Below are 23,977 nucleotides of genomic sequence, written 5' to 3' on the forward strand. Positions count from 1 at the left end.
TTTATGGTGGTAGAAGTCCAGCTACCTTCATGGGTTCTTTCCCTAATACTCCCTGGTGAATTGTCCCAATCTTTGACTTCATGTGACCCACATGCCAACATGTGAACACATGGTAATATGCCCTCGTGGCTGCTTTTGGTTTTCTGCATGTCCACTCAGTATTCTCCATCCACCTAGGTTTACAATCAACTCGTATACATGGAGGCCCATCATACACTCACCATTGGGCTGGACACCCAAAGAGTACATTCTAGACTCTGTCCTTCGAGAGCTGTACCACACTTGGGAGCGCCAGCTATGACACTCAGGTAAAAGCAAAGAAAGAATTAAGTTCTAAGTTTCCTGTTGCTGTCTTTGAGAGCAAATGCTTCTTCAGGGACTGGGGAGGGTAGTTAGGACAGATGTAAAGAAGGGATGTATGGGCTTGAGGGATACCTGGTGTTAAATGCAAAAGACACTGAGAGATATGTGAGCAGGTGCTCGGAGGTGGGAGAACAAGACTGAAGTAATTCACGATTGGCTGAATATAGTTCTTTGGCTACTGTTGCCGTTGACAAATCCCACCAATGCGACCTTCAAAATCGATCCCAAACCCTGCCCTTGATCTCCACCTGCACCACCAGCACCCTGGTTGCAGTCGTGGTGGCCCAGGGTTTCAGTAACCTCGTACTGGTCCTCTGTACACACAAACCTGCCCCTATGCTTGGTGCACACAGGTCGATCCCCACCACACCCGGGGATCTACCACATCAGCTCCTCCACCCTTTCCCTCACGTGGATGCCAAACCAGAGTCCTTCCAGGAGCCCGGGCTCTCCAAGCTCTGCCCTTTGGCCACTCCAGGCACATAGGCTTTCCTGAGTTTCTCCAACACTCCTAACTCATCCTCTCCACTGGGCCTTTGGCATTGATGGTCCCATGCTTGGAGCAAGCTCCCCTCTTAGCTGGAGACAGGCTGGGACCTGGGATCCTTTGCTGCAGTGCTTGCACCTGGACAAACGTCTCCTAGAGAAACAAAATGCAAAGAAACTATAAAGAATTAAAGATAACTTCATGCATGCACAGTTAGGACAAATTCTGGACAACAAGATTCAAAAAATACAAAAAGACCAAAAAAAAACAAAACAAAACCCCAACTGCCACTTCTGAAGAGCTGGGAGCAAAAGCAAGGCACTGCGCATGCCCCCTGCACTCAACACCACCAAAAGGGTGGGCAGACCACCTGAGCCACCCTCTGGCCTGACCCCTGGACACACCCCTCCCCTCACCCCATGTAAGAAACAGCTCAACCCCCCTCGGGGAGCGATCAAGGGAACGTGTTACTTGCTTTTGCTCCTTCCTGTGGCCACAGGAGCCCCGATACAGCCTTGCCTGAATTTCTTGTCTGGCCTCTTATCAATTTCTCTTGGTTAAGGAGGCCAAGAGTCCTGGTTAGTATCAGGCTCACAAGACCCACTTTGCCACATCATCAAGGGCTCTACGAACACATCACTTCCTTCCCGGAGGCCTTCCTCCACCACACCGTCCCATCATTATCTAAACCTCTCCTGGCCTCATCTCTTCCTACTGTTTGTCATCACCTGAGACCACAGGTGAGTGCTTTGTCCCCTCTGCCACCTGCTCTGAGTCTAGATGGCTGGCTCATGGCAGACGGCCCATCAATGTTTGCTGAATCAGTGAATGCACGACTCTCATCTAGCTCACATTCACCCTGGCCTTCCAAAGGGCTTCCTAGTCCCCTGCCCACAGCAGCAGGGCTCTGTGCTTTCCTGATAACACATCTCTAAGCCGTATTGTGTGCAGAAGCCTCTTGGGACGCAGAGGACTCTGCAGAGTGGAGCGGGCAGGGTGTCTCTGTAGAGTGCTGGCTGCGGGTCCCCTGTCCTTTGTCTGCAGAGCGCTGCAAGTCTAAACCTGAGGTCGGGCACACAGGGGGCTCGAAAGCCCCACCAAAGAGTTTCCCTGCCCTGCTGGGTGACCTTGCTCAGCAGCGGGCAGGACCTGCCTGTTCTTTTAAATAAAAGGAGTGCCTGTGTCCCAAAGCCTCTCTTATGAGAAGTTTCTGAAAAGGTTTGCTTACCTTACTTAACTAATTAAAGGCAAGCCACATTTTCCCCTCTCTGGTCTCTGCAGTCAACCACCAGTGGCTACTTGATAGTCACTGCCAGGTAGGGTTACCCAGGGGCCCGTGATCAAGCCATTTGCGTGATGATTGAGTCGACAAGGCTGAGTGCCTCGGTGGAAATATTTCCCGGTTGGACTCTCCTGTTGGCAGCCTGCTCACCATCACGCTTGCTTTTATAATGAGAAAGGAAATTATTTCTGCTTTTAATGATGGCGGCTCCAGAAATGGTGAGTGGAGTGGGGGGTGGGGGTGGGGCAGGTGCAGGGGAGAGAAGCCGCTTCTAAAAGATGACTTCTCAACATTTCTGGATGTGAAACCCCCCAACCATGACCTGCTGGGAAGGGACTCCCTTACCTAGGTTCCCCGTTTCAGAAAGCCTTTTGCTGTTGATTCTTATTCTCGTTCTAAAGCCAGGCTGTGGAATTTGCCACAGGCTGACGGTCAGCTGCAGTTACGAGCAAGAATCAAGGTAGAAGCTGCTGAATGTGAATTATTAGTTTCCTAAGCTATTCGTCGAAGCTACTCTCGCAATGGAAATGAAATAAACATTTTTAGCGCATGACTCTTGCTTAGATTTCCCCATGACCACGTGAAACAGCATGAAGACAGAGTTTGTTTTAAGTGGCTTAATAGTTCCCTTTTGAATTTCAAACATTACAAGTAAATGGAGAGAAAATAACAATGGGTGATCTAAGTATCCATGTTTATATGGCTGTTGGCAAGTCTAGGCGTTAGCACGTTGCAGAAGCAACTTCCTGGGGTGCTCTCGCCTGATTCCTCGGAGAGTGAGCCGGAATTCAGTCGGGAACATTTGGACTGTTTCTTTGCTCCCTCTGCCCCTCTTTTGAGTTATTGGAAATGACTTCCAAAGGCTTCTGACCTGTCCGGCATCACGATAGGTGGAATTCTCTTGGAGGAAACAGATCCCCCGTGTAGCTTTTGGGCGAGCCCGCAGTCCCCAGCCACTCCTCCCTTTGCGAGGTAAGGGGGGGGGACTGGGCACCCAGAGGGCGAGGATACTTTCATCCTTAATTAGGTCAAGCCTGTGCGAGCCAGGAAAAGGTTGTGTTTACGGGAAGCTCCGAATACTGGGGGTGAGCGTCCCTTCCTTGGTGCTATCTGCATTTTGGGGGCACGGACATGATGTGAGTATCCAGACTTCTTATAGTATGGTAGGTGTATCACCTGCACGGGCAAAGGGTCAAGTTTAAGTGGGACAAAACAGAGAAGGAAAGGGTTTGAAAGTAATTTATCTTCTGAAAAATAATGGTAACTAACTTCTAAATGGTAAAAGGGCATATCTCTAGAGACATGCTGTTCAATTGATTTGAAGATTGGTTGAACAAATAATGGGAAAGTCATACGTTTGGCAGAATTACATTCGTAGTTTCGCTCACTCTAGACGTTTCTGCGTTATCTGCTGTGGCTCAGAAAAAAAAAATGCGTTCTCCCTGGACAAATAGTTTCGATTTATCGGCACTGAAAGCTCTTTATGTGGATTGTCAGACTTCAAAGATTTCACACGACAAAGATTCGTTTGATGCTAAAACTATAAATAGGGACGCAAACGCTCTCTGTTCTTTCCTGCGAAGGAGGTGGAGGTAGAGCCTGGTCTCCGAGGTCCTGAAATAGTCACCATGGGGGAAAATGACCCACCTGCTGCCGAAGCCCCCTTCTCCTTCAGATCGCTTTTCGGCCTTGACGATTTGAAAATAAGTCCTGTTACACCAGGTAGGTGGCACCAGGTATCATTTCTGCCCCGCTTCCCCTCCCCCATATAGATGATGGATGTGGCTGAGTGTTCCCCTGGAGAAATATCTCCCCAGGAGCCCTCACACCCACAGGCCGCTTCCTCGTGTTTGCAGAATCCTGGAGAGAAGGGGCATTAGGGGGGCCGTCACTTTGGTTAGCCTCTTGCGAACTCCCTGGAGACAGGTGTTGGTATTCTCTGGATGGAGGTTTTCAGAAATCCAGGCTCCCACTGCCCCTGGGAGTTAGGGGTCAGATCCTGGCCAGGAAATCTCTGAGCCCTCCAGGAATTCCTGACAATCAGTGGTCACCAGCCCTTCCAGAAAACTTAAAATAAGCCGGTTGCCCTCACGGTATCAGATACCTAGATTAAAATTCAACAGCAGGTGACGGAGTTGCTCCTAGCAACTGAAGGAAGGAAAGTTGGTTTTGGAAATGGGTCATAAATGCTCGGAGAAATGGCAGACTCCTTCGTGCCTGGATAGGATCTTTCTGGCAAAGACCCTATCAGGACTTGTCACAGGAAGCTGTGGCTCCCTGGTCCTGGCTGCAGTCGGGAAGGCTGAGCCCAGGGGCTGGGCAGAGGGACATCTGGGGCCCCTGGCTAGGGTTCCAGAAAGCATGGCATGGGGGCCGCACTAATGATTCCTTTTAAACCACCTGGACAGAGGATGTGGACTGATGGGAGGTGGGAGAAGAGGTTTCAAGTAAGGGAAAATATACACAACTTACAAATGCTTTTCAAAAATTAGCATCAGTGGAAATGAAGAAAAAACATCCTGCAGTTACCTAAGCACCCAAACTTAGCTAGTTTTTACATTTTCTTTATTCTCTCCATGTCCTTGACCATAAGTATACACTCACAGGCAGTGCAGGTGCAGACAGGCGTTCTTCCATGTGCTTTTTGGTTTTCTAAATGCCCTTTTTTATAGGATCAGGTAGGTGTGTAATTTACGTAGCCATTTGGGTCATCATTTGACATATAATTGTTTCTAATATTTTATAATATAAATCATAACATGATAGCACTATACATATTCTTTTCTGCTAAGTTTTGATCATTTCTTCATGATTAATTCCTAGTCATGGGAAGGAATAAAAACTTTTTTAAACTTTTCTTTTTAAATAAACCAATACATTGTTTATGAGAGAAAATTAGAAAATACAGTTAATCAAAGTTTTTTTAAGATGAACCACAATTTTACTCTTACTCAGAGATAAACCTATTAGCACTTTATAATTTATTTCTTGCCTTTTTCCTATCAACATATCTGTATTTCTCTTTGGAAGTGAAATATGAAGGTAGACCCCAGAGATATTTTGGGTTTGGTTCCAGACCACTGCAATAAGCAAATATTGCAATAAAATGAGTCACACTAATTTTTTAGTTTCCCCATACGTACAAAAAGTCAAGTTTATTCGATAGCATAGTCTATTCAGCGTGCAGTAGCCTTATGCCCCCAAACAATGTACATACCCTAATTAAAAAATTACGTTTTAACTTAAACAATTAACTTCATCGCTAAAAAATGCTAGCCTTTACCTGACTACACAGTGTTGCTACAAAGCTTCAATTTATGAAAACTGCAATATCAGCAAAGCGTGATAAAACGAGGTCTGCCTGTACTCTTTGTATGATTTTGAAGCTTATTTTTTTTAACTTAAAAATATTATGTTCATCTTTCCATGACATTAAATAATTAAATAGCCTTTAAGGCTTGGCAAACTATGGCCCCTGGACCGAATCTGGCCCGCTGTCTGTTTTTATAAATAAAGTTTTATTGGAACACAGACATATCCATTTATTCACATCTTGTCTGGCTGCTTTCAGGCCATAGCTGCAGAGTTGAGAAGTTGTGACGGGACCACTTATGGCCCATAAAGTTTAAGACATTTATGATCGGGTCCTTCACAGAAACACGTTGCCGACCCCTGTCCTCTTATCGTTTTAGATATTTCTATGCCATTTGTTATTTCACCACCTCCCTTTTGTTGGTCACTTAGGCTGTCTCCATCTGTCCGTGCATCAATATTTTCAAGGTCGCTCCTTTAAGTGTGTCCTTTACATAGAGATTTGTGTACATCTATGATGACTTTTTAGGATAAATTCCTAGAAGTGGAATTGATAGGTCAAAAATTCTATCCATTTTTTAGCTTTTTGGTACATATTTCCAATTTGACTGTCAAAAAGTTGACACAATTTATACTCTTATTGACTGTTAAGCGGAGATCCATTTCCTTTCACTTTGGACTGCAGTGGAAATAGTAGTAGTAGTAATAATACATTGCAAAGGTGATATGTAATTGTGTCTAATTTGTGGTGTGTTTTTCGTTTCCAAATGCTTGTTTATCATTTGCGTTCCTCCTTTGAAGAGATGCTATACCTTTTGCTTTTTATTCCAAGCATGACCTCAAAGACAGGGCAAGGAGGAGGGGGACCACAGTGGGACCACAGGGCACGCGGCCGAGGAGCCGTAAAGTGGCAAATGTGAGCGGATACAAAGGCGCTGTGACTGCAGGAGGCGCTATAACTGCAGGACGCTCTGGATCTACAACTGGGGCTCACTTCCTAAACCTCACTCTTAGATACAGAACAGCTAGAATGATGAGAAGTCATTCTGGGGTTCCTGCTGAGTTTTAAAGTGTGACTGGAGAGCTGGCATCTCAGTAGGGAGAGTGACTGATTGGGGCAGGCTTCCGGAGGCGGGGGAGGTGGAGGGGAGGGGTCTGCTTTGCTGACTCTAAATGGGTCATCCTGAAAGGAACTGGTCTCTGGCCTTGAGATAAAACCACGTTCATTATCCCGAAACCATCCCCAAACCAACCAACCATCCATCCATCCATCCATCCATCCATCCATCCATCCATCCATCCATTCCTTCAATCTACTAACATTTACTGAGGACCGTGGAATGGCTAGTGCCGTTCTAGGTGCTGAGAGCACACCCTGGAACAAGCCGCCCGCTCCTGCATCCAAGGCTAAACAAGGACCGTGCGGGTGGTCCCTCTGCCCCGCTCCACACTCACGGCACAGAGTCTGATGTGCATCTCCTATCCCCCCATTCTTCCCTTTCTGCTCCTGCTTTTTCCTTGTTTACTCTTTTCTCCTTTTTCTCCCATTTCATCGCTTTCTTTTTTCCCTTTTTGTTTTCTAATTCACTTCTGTTTTGGGCAACCGGGAAGGGTACTGACCATTTTATAATCGCAGTCTTTATAGCCAGAGGATGAAATTGTGGGTTTCTAAAGACAGACAGGGAGCCTCTTTTTGGCTCTTCCATGGGAGACTCTCGGCCCAACATCTCCAAGAGCAGGAAAACAGGCCAAGGCAGTCTCCGTCCTGTGTCGTCATGTGAGGCCTGGGAAGCTTCCTCCCCTCCCTACATTCTAACCTTCCTAATTATAAGAGAGGACAACTTCAGCATAGATGTATTTTCAGGATTGATGAGATAATTTGCATGAAATGGCCTGTTCTCCTGAGAGTAAACGTTGCAGTGGATATCCTCCTGTTGTCCAGAGAGGCTTGCACTTTTGGGTATCTTAAGCTCTTCACATCTTCTTTTCTACCAAATCAGCCTTGTTCTATAGGCAAGAACTGGGAAGGGTCTGGGGCTTTACCCTACTTGCAAGCTAACAAGTCAGCCTGCCCCAGTCCCACGGATGCTGGCAGAAGACACAGCCCTTCCGTCAGACACGTGTACGCACAGCACAGGTGGCACGAGCATCCTGTTTGAGTAGGTCACGCTTGCCCACCACGTCCCTCAGCAGCAACGTGGAGTGGCCCAGGTGCACACTGTACACGCAGTGGGTCTGCACCACAGCTGAGGAGCCCTGAGCTGAGGGAATCCACATCTTTTATAATGGGCTTCAAACAGACCTGCACAAGCTTTGTCCCAAAGGAAGAGGTGGTATTTACTAAGCCAGATGTAAATAATAACCTGTCCCTTGCTCCGGAGAAGGACACCATCTCTATCTTCTAAGCTGTTTGCTCTGCCAGCATCCTCCAAGAGATGGTCTGGAATAAAGGCCCTCAGTGTCTATGCCCAGGACTGGTGGAGAATGACCCGCACATCATCTGGTGACCCTCTCAGAGATCCCAGCTGTCTCTCTCCTGAAAGCACCCTGCTTGGGTTTTACATGTTGCCTTCCTCTGTAGGAAAACATCCTTGGGAGTTGGGGTTCTACCTCCCCTCCGTATTAGTTTCCTAGGGCCACCAAAACATCATAAACTCGGTGGCCTAAAACAGGAGAAATCTATTATCTCTGGAGGCTAGAAGTCTGAAACTAAGGTGACCGCAAGGACTTGCTCCCTCTGACACCTGCAGGGGAAATCCTTCCTTGCCTCACCTTAGATGTTGGGGTTTGCTGATAAATCATGGGTTCCCTGGCTTATAGATGTATCACCCCCATCTCTGTCTTCCTCTTCACACGGCCTTCTGCCCCTGTCTCTTCACATCATCTTCCCTCTGTGTGTGTCTGTCTCTGTGTCTGAATTTCCCCTGTTTATCAGGACACCAGTCATTTTAGATTAAGGCCCACATTAATGACCTTGATTTAACTTGATCACCTCTGTAAAGACTCTATTTCCAAATAAGATGATATTCTGGGTTCTGAGGGTTTGAACATAAACATGTCTCTTGGGGGACACAATTCAACCCATCACACCGTCCCCTAACCGAGGACGGATGGAGCTGGGCTGGTGTTGGGGAGCTTGGGGCTCAACTTTTAGAGAACGTGCCCCTGGGTAGGCGGCCATTTCTCGAAGTCAACTCCCTTTGGGCTGGAACATTCTCTGCACTGAGGGCAGGGGAGATGAAGAGCTAAATTTTGTTTTATTTCATTCAGATTCGCTGTTCCGTGGCCTTTTGCTCTCCCCGCTTTTTGGTTTCTAGATGCCGACGCGGTGGCTGCCCAGTTCCTGTCTCTGCTGCCACTGAAGTTCTTTCCCATCATTGTCATCGGGATAATTGCACTGATATTAGCGCTGGCCATTGGTCTGGGCAGTGAGTACCATCCATTATTTAGTAGGTTCTCAAATACCTGTTCAGGCGTTTAGACTTTCACGGGCTCCCCCCTCACACCAACCCGGGCCCGCCACACAGCCCTAATTACTAAGGCAAACACCCTCTGGGTTTGCTGATTTGAGCTTTATTTGCCGGCAGGATCGTGAAGCCGACCAGGGCCCCAGCGGGGCCTTTGGCTGTGGTGGAGGTTTCGTCACCAAGGAGCCTCTGCCCAGTTAACAGTGGCCAAAGGCAGCTGATGAAACTGAACCCACAGGCAGGAGAGGGTGGGAGCGGGTGGAGGAGACAAGGAGGCCATTCATGCCAGGCCAAGCTGGGTTGCAAATAAGGTGCAAGTGGTTTTTGAGAAAGAGAGTCATTTGAATGGTCCCTGATAGGGAACAATTTCGCATTTACTCTTCAAATAGGCGGATCTCAGATCAGTTTAACTCTCCACGTGCTCGGCTTTGGGGTCCACAGTGCCCTCACTTCTCGCCCAGGGTCAGAGAAGGCAGGAGGTAGAGTGGGGGCCAGGGGTCCTCTCTCAAGTCTCCTTGCTCAGCCGGCTTAGCCAGTCGGCCACAGCCATGCACTTTCTCTCTGGACCTTGAGCCACCGGAGTCTAAAATTCATCTTGAGTTGTGGCCTGAGGTCACTTAGGGAGACACGGTGGGGTGCAGCTGCCCCACCCGCTGGAATCTGGAACAGAAACTGGGCTGAGGGAAACAGGCTGCTGGCAGTGGTGCCGTTTCAATGCAGCCTTCATGACGCTTGGGCAAGCTCAAGGCCGCGTGGCAGGTGCACGGTTGTCAGTGCTGTGCACTGAAGCAGCCCTTCCCCGACCCCCTCCCTCCTTTCCTCAGTCCACTTTGACTGCTCCGGGAAGTACAGGTGTCGGTCGTCTTTTAAGTGTATTGAGCTGACGGCTAGATGCGACGGAGTGTCCGACTGCAAAGACGGGGAAGATGAGTACCGATGTGGTAAGGTCATGCCTTTTCAGAAGCAGAAGCAGGAGGACGTCAGTACAACCCGACCCTGACCTTCCCCATCTGAGACATGGGTCCAAGGCAATGCCTTTGTTAAGTCATGGGATCCAACTGGCATTCAGCCCAGGAGACCCTGGGCTGGGTATTAAGGGAGGGTCCTTACATGGAGCTAAAATTGGGTTGGTAAGCAAGCAGAAGAGAACTCCAAGAGAGCTCAGGGGTACAGACGATAAGAACTGTGGCCGCCCTGCGTGGGTGGGGCACTGACCAGGGGCAGGTCAGACTCAGCACGGGAGGGTCTAGGCTGGCTGCAGAGAAATTCTGCCGGGTCTCAGGGCTCCTCAGGCCACTAACGACCTGTCTTCCTGTGCATTGGTCAGTCCGCGTGAGCGGTCAGAACGCCGCACTCCAGGTGTTCACGGCTGCCACCTGGAGGACCATGTGCTCTGAGGACTGGAAGAGTCACCACGCTACTGTCGCCTGTGCCCAGCTGGGGTTTCCAAGGTAATTCAGAGAGTGTCCAGCAGTGGGCAGGACATGAGCAGTGATCACGATGAGGGCAGACAGCTGCCGTTTAGCTGAGCACGCACAAGGCACCTGGACATCCCCATGGCAACCCCGCGATGCCTGACATCACAGGTGCGCAAGCCAAGGTCCCAACATGCTAAGTTACTTGCTCAAGGTCACTCGGGACCTAGCGTGTTTGGGGGCGTCTCAGGCCAGGACCCTAGATGCAAACATTCAATAGCTTCAGAGCCCCCAGTTCCTCAGGCCACAGCTTTTGGGCAGCTTCCCGACACCACCCAGCTTGGTCCCACTTCCCAAGGAGCCCCAGGGAGCCAAGTTCGAAAAGTCAGCAATTTAGTGAATGTCCAGTTATTCAAAACAGTTGATTAGCAACAGGTGGAAGAAAGAAACAGGTAGAAGAAAGAACTATTGCCGTGGACTCTCCATGTTTCAACGTTCTGCGTTCCTTATGTGACTTTTTGCACTGGGGCGACACATTTTGGCCCTGATGCGGCCCCGTCCCTCCCCTGGCCCCTCCTTCGGGCCCCCGGTAGCTGCTGTCTTCCTCGGGTGCCCAGGACTGCGCTTCTGCTCCTCTTTGTGCCGGATTCTTGGAGTTCAAAACCAGCAGGCTCTGAGTACCCACACTCTCCTCAGGAAGTGGGCAACCCTGTTGGCGCCCAAGGAAACGGGTGTTGAAACCTCCACGCTCTGAGCAGGGAGCCCTGACTTGCAAATCTAAGGCATCACATTCTCAACTCTTTCCTCCAAAGCCAGCGACACCCACCCTCCAGCCCGTATCCCTGACATGTGCCTCTTTCTCACCCGAGACAACCTGGATTCAGAAATCAGCTGCACTTCAAGCCCAACGACAACAGCAAAACACCCACACAATTGCCTTCAGGACTTATGTAGACTTGACCCCTCATAGGCAAGGAGGACGTTTACACACCACACACACGCAGCCCACATCACACACCACAAACACACACACGCCACACACACCATGCGCACACGTCACATCACACACACGCCAATTACACAGACACACACACAAACCCCACCACCACGGCGCACAGCTGAAAGCTTCCCTTGGGCATTTCTGCTCCATAGGAGGTAGTTCCTTGGACTTACTAGGGGGCGTCCCTTCTTCTTCCCATCTGCCTCCCCTGCTTCTCCCTCCTGGACCACCTCCCCGCCCTGAATCCTTGGCCTCCCCTCTGTCCTGCAGAAGGACCCAGCAGCCCCTCTCTCCTTCTCCCAACCCTTCCCGGCAGTGCTCAGGCGTCTCTGCACCCCAGCCGTCTGCGGAGAGGCTCCTTCCTTGTTCCATCTCAGGGCAAGTCTGGAGTATGCAATTTTCCGGTCTGTCCATTGACAGTCTGTCAACACTGTCCATTTTCTTCCCTCTGAACTTGCTCTGTTCTTCCCTGTTTCTTCAGTTCTAAGATTTGCTTCTGTATCCTTTCTTGTTTAGTCTTCCTATTTCTCTCTTGAAAGCCCTCCTTTGATCCCCTCTGCTCTATAGCATCCTGTGTCAGAGGTCTGTGATAAAGAATAAAAGATGGACTGGCAACTCAGATTGCCTGGGTCCAAATCCCAGCACACCTGCAGCCCCATCACATGACTGAGGCCTCAAAAACAAGGCGAATAATAATACCAGCTTTAAAGGGTCGCTGTGAGGGTCAAGTGATCTTGGGGCTTTGAAGCCGGCCTGGACCGCAGGGACGCCCTGTAAGAGTCTGTGGTCATGGTTGTTGTTACCACTGAGACTTTGACAATTTATGGGGCTCCAGGTGCAGCCTTTGGGGTCCCTTTGCCTCACCCTCACCGCCCCACTGGTGGCCCAGTCCACCTGTATCAGGATCTCCATCTCGGTAACATCCGGCTCTTTCATCTGGTGCCTGACGTATCAGCGGGTTGAGCAATACCTGGGGAGGCTGGAAGGGTCATTGCTGCTGCCTAGATTACATTTTTCTCAAAACTCAAACCTGGCTGCACTTTGTACACCACGTACGCTGCCCGCGCCGCCCCCCAGCGTTTACAATCACCTGATGAAATCATGCTTGAAAAGCTGGTGAGTTCGTGAGCGAAGCAAGCCAGCGACTCTGTCTTTTGTTCATTCCACGACCTCCCATCTCATAACTCTTTGGATGACTGATTTGAAAAATATTATTCCCTCTTTTCCATCATTCTCCAGACCTGTTTCCTGACCCTTTAAACACTGACTTGTCCTGGTGCCCCCGAATCTCTCCGTCTACGTGCTCATCTGTCTGTAACGGGAACCCTGCCAGCTCTGGGCAGCCTGGGAAAGTCTTTCATCCCCCCCCCCCCAGCCTATCGTACCTGGGGCGCTCAGCATCCCCACTTCGGTGCTCACCTGAAAACACTCCACCCAATTCTGTGTTCTGTTCCCTCTGAGGCTCGCTTCAGGCCAAGCAAAGGTCAGTTCAGCTCAATGCATCAGGGAGTGTCCCCCCAGCTACGTCAGGAAGTGGTCCTCCCTCGCATGTGGCTGGAGCCCATGGTGGGTGGATGGGCTGTGGGGAGAGGGTCGCCCCAGACTCTTCCAGGTCTGGAATACCTTGCTAAGTTGGCAGAAGGAAGCCATTTACGGTTTGGGGCTGCAAAATGACTCCCCTCCCAGTATGATACCTGTATCCTTGTGACTTGAGCCCAGGTAGATTTGCTACAGAGTGAATTCCACACATCAGGTCTGTGTTTCCATTGTGCTTGCAGCTATGTGAGTTCGGACACCATCAGAGTGGATTCACTGGAGGAGCAGTTCCGAGAGGAGTTCGTTTCCATCAATCACCTCTTGTCAGATGACAAAGTGACCACTTTACACCAGTCGGTGTACGTGAGGTAAGCGGCCAGGTGGTGCTGTGTCCACTTATGTCCACTCATCCGCTGGACTTGTGCATGAGGTTGTGTTCTCCAAGTGCCAGGTGCGGGTTTGGCCACTTTGGTTAGAAGGGTGGACGCACCAGGCTGGGGTACAAGAACTTAATCCCAAGCCAGGCAAATACAGCCCAACAGACAGAGGGAGGAAGGATGGTAAAGGGGTCCCGTGATGCGCGTGTCGTAAATGCAGCATTGCACCGTGCACACGGTGGGCGCTGCTGATGTGTTAGGGGAAAGGGGGGAGGGAGGGAGGAGAAAAAATATTAGAAAGAAAGAAATTAAGAAAGAAACGTATCCTTCTTTATTTACAAAATACTTTAATGTTCACCATTTGTATTACATGTTTCCCCAAAGAAGTCATAAGGAAGGTAAAACGAGGTATCCTTAAGTGACAGTCAGGTACCTGAAGCTTACAGGGGTCACCTGTCTGGTGCACAGAGGTACGTCAGGCTTTCTGAACCCACGTTCCATGTGCTCTTCCTGACTTATTGGACCAAACCCCAAGAGGAGTGTGTTCTCTGCTCCAGGAAACACCTGCCTGTCAGCCTATTGTGCAATTGACAGTCGCTCCTGAACCCACGTGAAATCTTCAGGGACAGCTCATCTCTTGGGTCCTAAAACCTCAGTCTGGTGACACTAGCTTTTTCTTGCATGATCATGTGACAGGACTGGGGCTCTAAAGGCAGGAAATCTACAAAGGGATCTACAAAGGGATCCCAGGCTGGATTGTAACATGAGCACCCACCCACGCAAGGGACAGCGTGTGTCATTTCCCGGGCAATCACATCTCAGCTCTGGGGGTGGGGGGAGGTCTTCTCTGACATGCATGTGTCCCAGGCTGCAAGGACTTTGTGGCAGGAGAGCCACAAAACTGACATGCAAATGACACCAGTGTATATTTATATAATATAGCTCATTATACATTTCTTATCGTTAGCTATACAAAGCCTAGAAATACTCAACACCCGGTCACGCACACCATACCTCACTGTAGTCACGTGTTTTATAATGCATTGTGTGACCTCACTCTCGTGGGTTTTTTTTAATAGACTAAAATTATAATCTGTATTCAAGAGCAAGGGAGTAAAGTTTATTTTTCTTTTACCTCAAGATTTAAGTAAAAAAAAAAAGTGTTCAGTTCACAGGCCTCGGGTATTTATCATTAAACGCATTCTTTTTCCACTTTAGGGAGGGATGCACCTCGGGTTACGTGGTTACCTTGAAGTGCTCAGGTGAGAGTTACAGAAACGCAGAGAGAAACGGAAGGAAGCCCTGGCTCACAGGCTCCTGTCCCCCCTCCCTGCTCCTTGGACTGCTCTGTTGGCAGTCCCTTCCTCCCAGGGGCCAGGTGGGAACTCTGTGACCCCCATCTGCCAGGTTGGTGAAGAGAGCCCTGGGCGACTTCTCAGCAGCAGACAGGACCACGGCGCACGATGTCCTGTCCTTCCGTGGTGGCTCCAATCGCCTGACTCTCTGTCACCTTCTCTTCCCCACCCCTCCTGCCAGAAAAGTGTGCACGGGCTGCTTAGTGCCCGCCCCCAGCCTGGGCAGGCACCCTGTGCTCCTGGCAAGGGGGCGCCGTACCTGGCGCTGTGTCCTGACGGGCTTTCCCCACTGCACCCCTACAGCACCCTGCTTGTCCCACGCCGCAGGGGACCTGCCCCCCCCATCCCTCACCCTGTGCTCCTGCCAAAGCTCCCACCCCTGCCCCTCCCTCTCGCTCTGCAGTCTGCGGTCTGAGGACGGGCTCCAGCCCGCGCATCGTGGGTGGCAACGTGTCCTTGCTGGCTCAGTGGCCCTGGCAGGCCAGCCTGCAGTTCCAGGGCTACCACCTGTGCGGAGGGTCCGTCATCACCCCCGTGTGGATCGTCACTGCTGCCCACTGTGTTTATGAGTGAGTTCTCCTGACCTCCTTGCGGGGGGTCCTCATCTTCTGCAGACCCCCATCCCAGTCCGGGCCATGTTGGGACAGGGCTGATTTGGGTGGTCGACAGCAGGGCAGGTCCAGAAAGCAGGAAGACAGACCGGATGGTCACAAAGTAATGTCCCCGGGGCGGGGCACCTTCCTTCTTCACTGTGGATCCAGCTCCATCAGCTGGGTGAGACTGGTGACCCCGGGCTCATGTTAAGGATCTCTGGCCCGCAGCTCTTACAGAAAAGAGAGAAGGAAGAGGAAGGAAGCTCTCGCGGGAGGGAACCCAGCAACGTAAAGGCCCTAGGCCTCCCCGTAGCTCATCACAGTGGACCATGCTGTGGCTGAAAGGGAGAGGGAGGGTGCAGGGTAGGCAGGGGTGTCCCCAGAGCCACCCCTCCTTGAGTCTCTCTCCAGGGGGGTGGCTTGGAAGAAAACCACAGAAGATACTTCCAAACACAGGGGCAATTGTCCCCGTTATTTCCACCTCCCTCTACTTCGGTTTCTGATGGAGAACAGACCCTGATGGACTCTCACAGGGAGCAAAGTTCAGCTCACTTCTCAAATGCCCAGAGGTGCAAAGAGCAAGGCCTGTCTAGGAAATGCATAGGGTGGGTCTGTGCTTCTGCAGGGCTCGGTGGGGGGGACGTCTGCTGACATCTCCTTGGCACCGGCTGTCGGGACACCTGAGGGGTCCGTGGGTTAACGTGCTTGGGGCTTTCTCATTTTAGTCTCTACCTCCCCAAGTCATGGACCATCCAGGTGGGCCTCGTTTCTCTGCTGGACAGTCCAGCCCCCTCCCATCTGGTGGAAAAAATCATCTACCACAGCAAGTACAAGCCAAAGAGGTTGGGCAATGACATCGCCCTCATGAAGCTGGCCGGGCCTGTCACTTTCAACGGTACGTCTGGGTCTCTGTCATTTTGTTGCTATCCTTTGTTTCAAGAGAATTTGAATTGCTTGTTGAAGCATGGTGATGAAGGCTGCCTTACAAACTCTGCCAGATAATTCCAATACGGGATTCCTTCCCGCGTTGGCCTCAGTTGACCGTCTCTTTGTATTAAAGTTGTGATTTTCCCCCTTCTTGGTATGATAAGAAATCTTCAGTCACATTCTGGTCATTTGGACCATCGTGTTAGGAGACGTACATCTTAAGGAGACGTACCTCGTAAGGAGACGTACATCTTCAATGTTAGCAGACGGTCACCCTGTTCAGGTTCACTCTGCAGGTCCTGGCCTGCTTCTGTGGGCTGTGGTTCTGATGATTATTTGACTTCAGAGCCTGTGTGGTTCTACTTTGGTCAACTTGGTTTGGCTGGGGCCACGGGGGCCCTCACTTGTGCTACTTCCTTTCTGCTGGTACCACCTGGAGATTAAAGGGACTTCCCCAGGCCAGACCACCCGGTGCCTGTGGGTGGTAGAAGGGGGTCTCAGGCACGTGCGAACAAAGAGCTTTTTCTTGTGTCGTGTTTATTGTGGTGAGGTCCCCACCCATCTGCCTGGTGTCTCAATCTTGGCTGAGAAAGAGAGGGCCTCCCAGGCCAGCCAGCTGCTTGTGGTGGGATCTTCCCCGCAGCCCTTTCTTTCCAAGTCAGAAGACACTGGGAATCTCCAGCTCCTGGAAATACTCAGAAACGTTCTCTCCCAACCAGCTGCTGAGTTCAGAGGCTCTGTTTCTCCACAGAAACGTCAAGTCCTGACTCCCGGAGGTTTCAAAAACACCAGAAAAGCCACACAGGACAGAACTTTCCGAGGTGTTGCAGACGCAGCAAAGCATATGAGCTTACTCCTAAATAAGTGAAAGCCCCCTCCTGCTTCCCAAGGACTAGGGCAGCTCAGAGAGCAGCAGAGTATAGTAAACAAGGCCCCTTGTCGGAGCAGGATCCTGGCTCAGGACCAGCAGCAGGTTGGACCTGGCAGAATCAACAGTGTGTTTATCACACAGCACACAGAATTCTCTACGTATCACACTCGGAAACAAATATTTCTAGAGAAACAAAGAGAAATTGTAAAGGTGGTGTTGGTTTGTTAATTATGATTAATGACCCTTGGTTATAAAGAACTGAGGTGCCAACACTTGCACTTTGACAAAAATTAGAGTGAGTGCCCTTCCCCCTTCTACCTCTCCTCTAGCTGCCCCGGAAGCTTAGCGTGTCCCAGGATGCGGGCACACGAAGGCCCCGTGACAGTCTTTGGTGGAGGGCTTACGTGACACAGCCCACGTGGACAGGCAGGCTCGTCGCCTCCAGATATGTCGGGAGGGATGGGAATATTCACACACTGTTGGTCCATGAAGCAGCGTGCCCGTGGTCTAGAACAAGAGCAGGCAGGCTACGGCCCATGGGCTGAATCTGACCCTTTGCCTACTTTTGTAAATAAAGTTTTATCGACCCACGGCCTGGCCCATTTGTTCACCACGGCCCGTGGCTGCTTTCATGCTACTGTGGCAGAGGTGAGGGTTGAAACAGAGACCACGTGGCCTGCCAAGCCTAAAATATAAAGTATTTGGCTTTTTTTCTCTTTTTTTGTTTTTTTTGCGGTATGCGGGCCTCTCACTGCTGTGGCCTCTCCCGTTGCGGAGCACAGGCTCCGGACGCGCAGGCCCAGCGGCCATGGCTCACGGGCCCAGCTGCTCCGCGGCATGTGGGATCTTCCCAGACCGGGGCACGAACCCGCATCCCCTGCGTCAGCAGGCGGCCTCTCAACCACTGGGCCACCAGGGAAGCCCTATCTGGCTTTTTATAGAAAATATGCTGAGCCCTGGTCTAGACTCCCTCATGTTGCCACGGTCTCGGGTTGTTTTAAAGTTTCAGGGCTCTGGTGGGCGAGGGGTCCCTACTCTGAGCAAATAGCTTCCAAACGACCAGGGACCTGGCCTTTCTCTGGGAGCTGGCTTGAGCTGCCAGAGCGGTAGGCACTGAGAAGACGGTTTTCTCAGACCACAGCTGCCACAGGCTTGAAAGCTCTTGTTTCCTCTCCAAACAGAGATGATCCAGCCAGTCTGTCTGCCCAACTCCGAAGAGCACTTTCCTGATGGGAAGATGTGCTGGACGTCAGGCTGGGGGGCCACAGAGGATGGAGGTCAGTGTTCTGAAATCAAGATTCTGAGTCCAGGGTGCCTAGAACCGAGAGGGCTCTGGGCCTGCTCCCCAGGCTCCCAGTGTAATGTCCCCACCCATGTGTCCCGGTTGGGGTGTAGCGCAGACCCCCAGCCGGCCACTGAGACATGAGAGGAATGGGAGGCGGGCGTGCCCTGTGGTGAGCCTGTAATACGTGAAGGTCACGGTTTACAAGCAGGTGAAGTTAGAGTGTGTCGATCTGTTCGGGTGGGTGGCGAGGCTGACCCACCACAGATGTGTTCGTTTCTTGTCGCTGCTGTAACAAATGACCCCAAATTTACTGGCCTAAAGCAATGCACGTGTATTACCTTACAGTTACGGGGATCGGAAGTCATAAATCAGTGTGTCGGGAGGGCTGTGATCCTCCCAGAGGCTCTGGGGGAGGATCCGTTCCCACGTGTTCCAGCCTCTAGGGCCCCTGCAACTCTTGCTTCTGCCCTCACCTCCACCTTCAAGCCAGCAGCACAGCATCTTCCAATCTCTCTCCCCTCTGACCTCCGCTTCTCCTATCATCACATCTCCTTCTCTGACCCTTTGAAGGACCCTTGTGATTAGATTACACTTAAGGTCCACCCAGAGAGCCCGGCATCGTGTCCCCATCTCAAGGTCTTATCACATCTGCAAAGTCCCTTTTAGAAGGTGACACGGTCCCTGGTTCCAGGGGTTGGGATGTGGATGCCTTTGGGAGTACAGGTTTCTGCTGACCACCCCCAGGTTCCACCCCAAAGCTGTGAGTGGGACCTTCGCGTGCCTCAGTTTCCCTGCTGCTGTCATCTGGGTTATTCTGGGAACTAAACAGACTGGTGTAGGTCAAGTGCTTGGCCCAGGACAGGTTCTGGCGGGGCAGGTGGGGGGGCCCTGTTGGCTACATTTGCCCCCCGTCCTCCCACATTGGTGACCTTAGGGAAGTGAGTGGCCCTGACATGAAGCAGCGGGGTCCCCCAGCCCACTCCCCAGGGGGCAGAGCTCTAAGGCCATCCACCTCCAGGCTTCCCCACCTGCATGCAGGCCCCCTGAGTTCCTGGTGGGGGCCCCCCGCACCACACGAACCCCCCCCCTGCTCTGACCCAGGCGATGCCTCCCCGGTCCTCAACCATGCGGCTGTGCCTCTGATCTCCAACAAGATCTGCAACCACAGGGACGTGTACGGTGGCATCATCTCCCCCTCCATGGTCTGTGCTGGCTACCTGAAAGGCGGTGTGGACAGCTGCCAGGTAGGGGCCCTGGTGACCCCTGGGGGCCACGCTGCGAGCAAGGCTCTGCTCTGCTGTGGCAACCCAGCCTGCGGGAGAGGCCACCACCAGCATGTCCCTGTGACTGACTGAAAAGCAAATTTACAGGGCGTGGGAAGAAGTTTGCTCAGGATATCAGTGTTTACCCAGTGCTCCCCTCTGCCTGGGTGCTGGGCAGTGGGAAGGGTCTCGGAGTTTGCAGAGGGACCAAAGGGGCAGAGGGCAGGTGGGAACCAGGGAATCCAGTCTGCAAAGCTACAGTGGGCGAGACTCCAGCACTGCCTGGTCCAGCCGAAGCCCCTGGCCAGACAGACCCTCCCTCTGGAGCATCCCTCTGTTTCCCCAGCTGCCTTGACCTTCGTGGGTTCAGGGTACCGAGATCTGGCAGGGAGACGGCTGGAGGGGGACCGTCCCCAAAGGATAAGGACGCCACTATTAGGGGTACAAGTCAGTTCCAGAAGGACTGGGGGGGTGAATGCAGAGCCATCTTCGTGCTGTATTGTGTGATAGAATGAAGGGGGGGATCCTGCCACCAGGACAAGGGACACACCATGGCAGTGCCTGTTGTGTGCCCTTTGCTCTTTCCTTGTCATCCAGGGAGACAGCGGGGGGCCCCTGGTGTGTCAAGAGAGGAGGGTGTGGAAGTTGGTGGGAGCCACAAGCTTCGGCATTGGCTGTGCCGCGGCGAACAAGCCCGGAGTCTACACCCGCATCACCGCCTTCCTGGACTGGATTCACGAGCAGATGGAGGTGGGTGCAGCGCCGCCCCTGCCCTGGAATCTCGTGCTGGTGCCCGTCAGTCAGTCCACCTCTGGCATCCCTTCCGTGGGACCCCAGTCCTGCTGTCCGGAGCCAGGAAGTGACCAATCAGTTATCGATTTGTCAAGCAGTGACTTCGTGCTTCTGGGCGTTAGACTGAGCAGGGCTAATCCCACAGACGAGGCCCTGGCGGGGTGGGCGTGGCGGGTGGGCACACACAGGGCGAGTGTTGCTGGGACGTGAAGGAAACGTGCTTCCACCAACTGGGGAAAGGAGGAGGGGCAGCCGAGGAAGAGCCCTGGGGGACGGGAACCAGCCAGGTGGGCACGTGTGGGTGTGGAGACAGGTGGGGGATGGAGAGTCTCCAATCAGGAGGGGTCTGGGCGGTTCTGTGCTTTGGGGGGGCCTCCCTGTGGGCGGTCGGGGGTGGTGCTGGAGGAGGGAGATGGGTCAGTGAGGCTGGCTTGGCAGGACCAGGGCTGGCAGGGGGAGCCCTGGTGATGGCGGGAGGAAGAATGGGACGCCCAGGGACAAGGAATGCCCCAGCCTACTCCAGGCCCCAGCGCAATGGCTTAGAAGACAGGGAGAGACACCCACCTAGGGAGCGAGAGCTGGGACAGCCCGGTCTTCCACCCCACGGGCGCGCAGCAGATGTTTGCGGACCTGATCACCGGCTCTGAGTCCCACGTCAGGCCTTGGACCAATTTCAAAGAACTTTTTTTTTTTTTTTGGTGTATTTTGTTGTTGTTGTTTTCGTTGGGTTTTTTTGAGGCAAACTTTACACAGAGTGAAACTGACCATTCTAAAGTGAAAATCTGGGGGCATGTTGCCCATTCACGATGTTGGGCTGCTGCCGTCTCTACCTAGTTTCGGAATATTTTCATTTTCTGGAAATAAGTCTTCATTAAGCAGTCGCTCCCTGTTCCCTGTCCCCCGGCCTCCAGTGACCAGTAATCTGCTTTCTGTCCTGGTAGATCAAGACCTTTAAAATGCTCCTTTTAATTTAAAGCATTTGGCTAAGAAGGACCAAACTCCTCAAGTGCCTTGGTGTTAATTTCCACTTCTTCCTCCTGGAATATTTGCCTTAAATCAGGAGTTACGAGCAGGGCTGAGGCCCCAGGACCGGGCCTGGCTGGAATTCCAGCCCTGCTGTCGTCTAGCTGTGTGTCCTCTGCAGGCATATAGTGCCAGCCCATTGCAGGGCAAGGCTAGGAGACAGGCCTGCCGGGGACTTCTGCTGGGGCGCATTTTGCTGTTAGCTGACCGCCTGGCCCAGCGCTGAGGACTGTGCAATGCTCTTCAGCCCCCAATTCAGCCCCAATCCCTCACCCCCTCAGAAAACAGACGTTTGAAAGAGCAGCCTCCTTGCTGCCGTGGCTGCAGACAGCCCGTGAGCAGGATAGAGAGAGGTGAGGGTCATGTGGGCCGGGGGGGTGGGGCATCACATGGGCACAGGGAATGGAGGACCCTCCGCATTCGCCCAGGGAGCCTCGGAGGTGCAGCTCCACGACGCTGCCCCCAGGCTCAGAGGGTCCGTGGGACCAGGCTTGCTGCTGGGGTAGGTTGAAGAAGTCCGGCCCAGTCCTGAGCTGGCGGGGAGGACCAGGTTCCAAAATCAGTCTGGGAGGTTCGGACAGAGGGGTCCTGACCTCTCAGCCCATTTCCCCCCAGCACCGCCCTGGCTGTGGGGCCCTAGGACCATTCCCATACTAGAGGTGAGGGGACCCACAGAAGGCCCCCGCCGAGGCTAACAAGGGCAGGGCGTGAGTCTAACCAGCTCCGTGAGCCCAGCCCCCCACCCCGCAAAGCTCAGTGGTGGACCTCCAAGCGGGGCCGCAGAGCACTCCTCCTGGCTGCCCGCTAGCGCTGAGGGTCCAGAGGGTCTGATCGGACGCCCTGGCGATTCTGAGGCAGGGGTCTCCGGGGCACACTCTGAGGACGTGGGGGGATTTTAGAAAGGACGCTTCTTCCTCCCAGAGCTCGAGAAGCAGGTTCTTCTGGATGTAGGTGGACGGCTCCCCTGAGGCCTGGGAGAGCAGCTCAGCCACGGCAGCCTCTGGCATCCGAAGGCCTGTGTGAGTGATGCCTCTCTTCAGACGTCTCTGGGACGACCCAGAAGAGGCTTCCCTCCCATGAGAGTTTTCCAGCGGGCCTGCATTTTTATTTATTTTTTATTTTTTGTGGTACGCAGGCCTCTCACTGTTGTGGCCTCTCCCGCTGCGGAGCACAGGCTCCGGACGCGCAGGCTCAGCGGCCATGGCTCATGGGCCCAGCCGCTGGGGATCTTCCTGGACCGGGGCACGAACCCGTGTCCCCTGCATCGCCAGGCGGCCTCTCAACCACTGCGCCAGCAGGGAAGCCCCAGGCCTGCATTTTTAGTTGTTTCTTTTGAACCTTGATGTGAGGGCCTTCCAATAGCTCTCACACCTCGAGGGGAATCACCCCATTTTTTAACTGATGCTAAACCTTGTTACATCAGCTTCATTTTCATCCAGTAGTTTTCTCTCTCTGCTGGATGCTTAAAACGAAATTGTTGCAACTCAAAGAGAGACACAGGAACACTGATACTAAGAGCTGGAAACGATGGAATAGTCTCAGGTTGATGACAGAGACGGCGGGGGTGTGGCAGGTAGGAGGTGTGGCACAGGGAAGGGGAACTATTTCACACTTACCTGGAATCCACACGGAGCAGAGGCCAACTTTGTCCCCATCAGTCGTGAACAGCTGACGCTCCACTCAGGGTACAGTCAGGTGCTCACTCCATCTTAATATTAGAGAGATGGCTTGAAGCGCTGAAAGAGATAATACCTGTGTTTTCATTTCTAGAGGGACCTGAAAACTTGAAGAGAAAGAGGCAGGTTACCACCTTGAGTTCCGGCCAAGATGGAGACATCCCTGTCCTTCCATGGATTCTAACAGCAGAGCCAAAAGAAGGAGCATCTTTTCGTTCCTCTACATCTAGGGCAATTTTCTTCTGTCACCTCTAACAAGCCAGAGGGGCATTGGACTGAAATGACCCCGAACCTCCTTTCTGATCTCCACTAAGAACAGAAGCAGGAATGCCTCCAAAGTGCTACAGTTTCCTTGTCCATCTGGTTTCCTCCCCTGCAAAGCGATCCACACCTTAGCCCCTCGACAAAGACACGGCAGCCTGGACCTGCAGGAGCGCGGTCAGTGCAGATTCAGCTGTCTGCGCCTTTTTATCCGGGCACCAGAACTTACCCAATTTTCTACCAGGATCTCCTTTGACATGTGGGAACGTAAGATTATAGTTTGAGGTTTACTTCTGGTATTTTTTGTAGCCTTTGGTGCTTGAGGTATCATTGTCCCTTGCTTCCAGAGGATGTCCCCTTTCTTATGCATTCATCCCTCCGAGCTTGTCTGAATGAATCCTGACTGCTCGTATATGCTTAATTCAAGAGGCTCAATTAATTTGATCTCTTCTGTATCCATCGTGGGTTTTGTATCCTAACAGAATTTTCTGTTAGAACAGGTTTCTCGGCAGATCAGAATCATCTGCTATTACATCCCAGTGCTCAGAAGCAGAGTAAGAAAAGAAAGTACTAAGTCAAAGCCACCTAAACCTCACACAATGGTACTGAGGCAGACGAGACAGTCTCAAGTCGTTAAGAGGCCAGAGGTGTCCCTACCTCTCTGTATGGGCCCATTCATCTCCCACGCAGCTG

General features: G+C 52.1%; 1 protein-coding gene across 3 annotated transcripts; it reads left to right on the forward strand.

Moving 5' to 3' along the window:
• The first annotated feature begins 2,332 nt into the window (after nucleotides 1-2,332).
• On the forward strand, nucleotides 2,333-23,135 carry TMPRSS3 (transmembrane serine protease 3). 3 transcript variants are annotated; one of them, XM_060009774.1, is made up of 14 exons: nucleotides 3,140-3,295; nucleotides 3,716-3,854; nucleotides 8,762-8,872; nucleotides 9,736-9,852; nucleotides 10,239-10,362; nucleotides 13,105-13,230; nucleotides 14,458-14,501; nucleotides 14,998-15,163; nucleotides 15,913-16,082; nucleotides 18,167-18,262; nucleotides 18,476-18,478; nucleotides 19,372-19,514; nucleotides 20,130-20,282; nucleotides 23,118-23,135. In XM_060009774.1, the coding sequence occupies exons 1-14, from the start codon at nucleotides 3,293-3,295 to the stop codon at nucleotides 23,133-23,135; spliced, it is 1,413 nt and encodes a 470-aa protein (XP_059865757.1). In that variant the 5' UTR covers nucleotides 3,140-3,292. The 3 variants fall into 3 exon arrangements, with proteins under 3 accessions (XP_059865755.1, XP_059865757.1, XP_069396718.1); XM_060009772.1 differs by lacking the exons at nucleotides 3,140-3,295; nucleotides 18,476-18,478 and adding an exon at nucleotides 2,333-2,359; XM_069540617.1 differs by lacking the exon at nucleotides 3,140-3,295 and having other exon boundaries at nucleotides 3,761-3,854.
• Nucleotides 23,136-23,977: the final 842 nt, after the last annotated feature.

This window comes from Delphinus delphis, chromosome 4 (assembly GCF_949987515.2).
Source record: "Delphinus delphis chromosome 4, mDelDel1.2, whole genome shotgun sequence".
NCBI classification, from domain to species: Eukaryota; Metazoa; Chordata; class Mammalia; order Artiodactyla; family Delphinidae; genus Delphinus; species Delphinus delphis.

Bases quoted from the DNA above. Each gene is read 5' to 3' on its own strand.
- TMPRSS3 (XM_060009772.1), top strand. From the start codon at position 2,333: ATGGCGGCTCCAGAAATGGTGAGTGGA. The intron at 3,855-8,761 runs GTAGGTGGCACC...TTTGGTTTCTAG, and splicing joins AATAAGTCCTGTTACACCAG to ATGCCGACGCGGTGGCTGCC. The intron at 13,231-14,457 runs GTAAGCGGCCAG...TTTCCACTTTAG, and splicing joins CACCAGTCGGTGTACGTGAG to GGAGGGATGCACCTCGGGTT.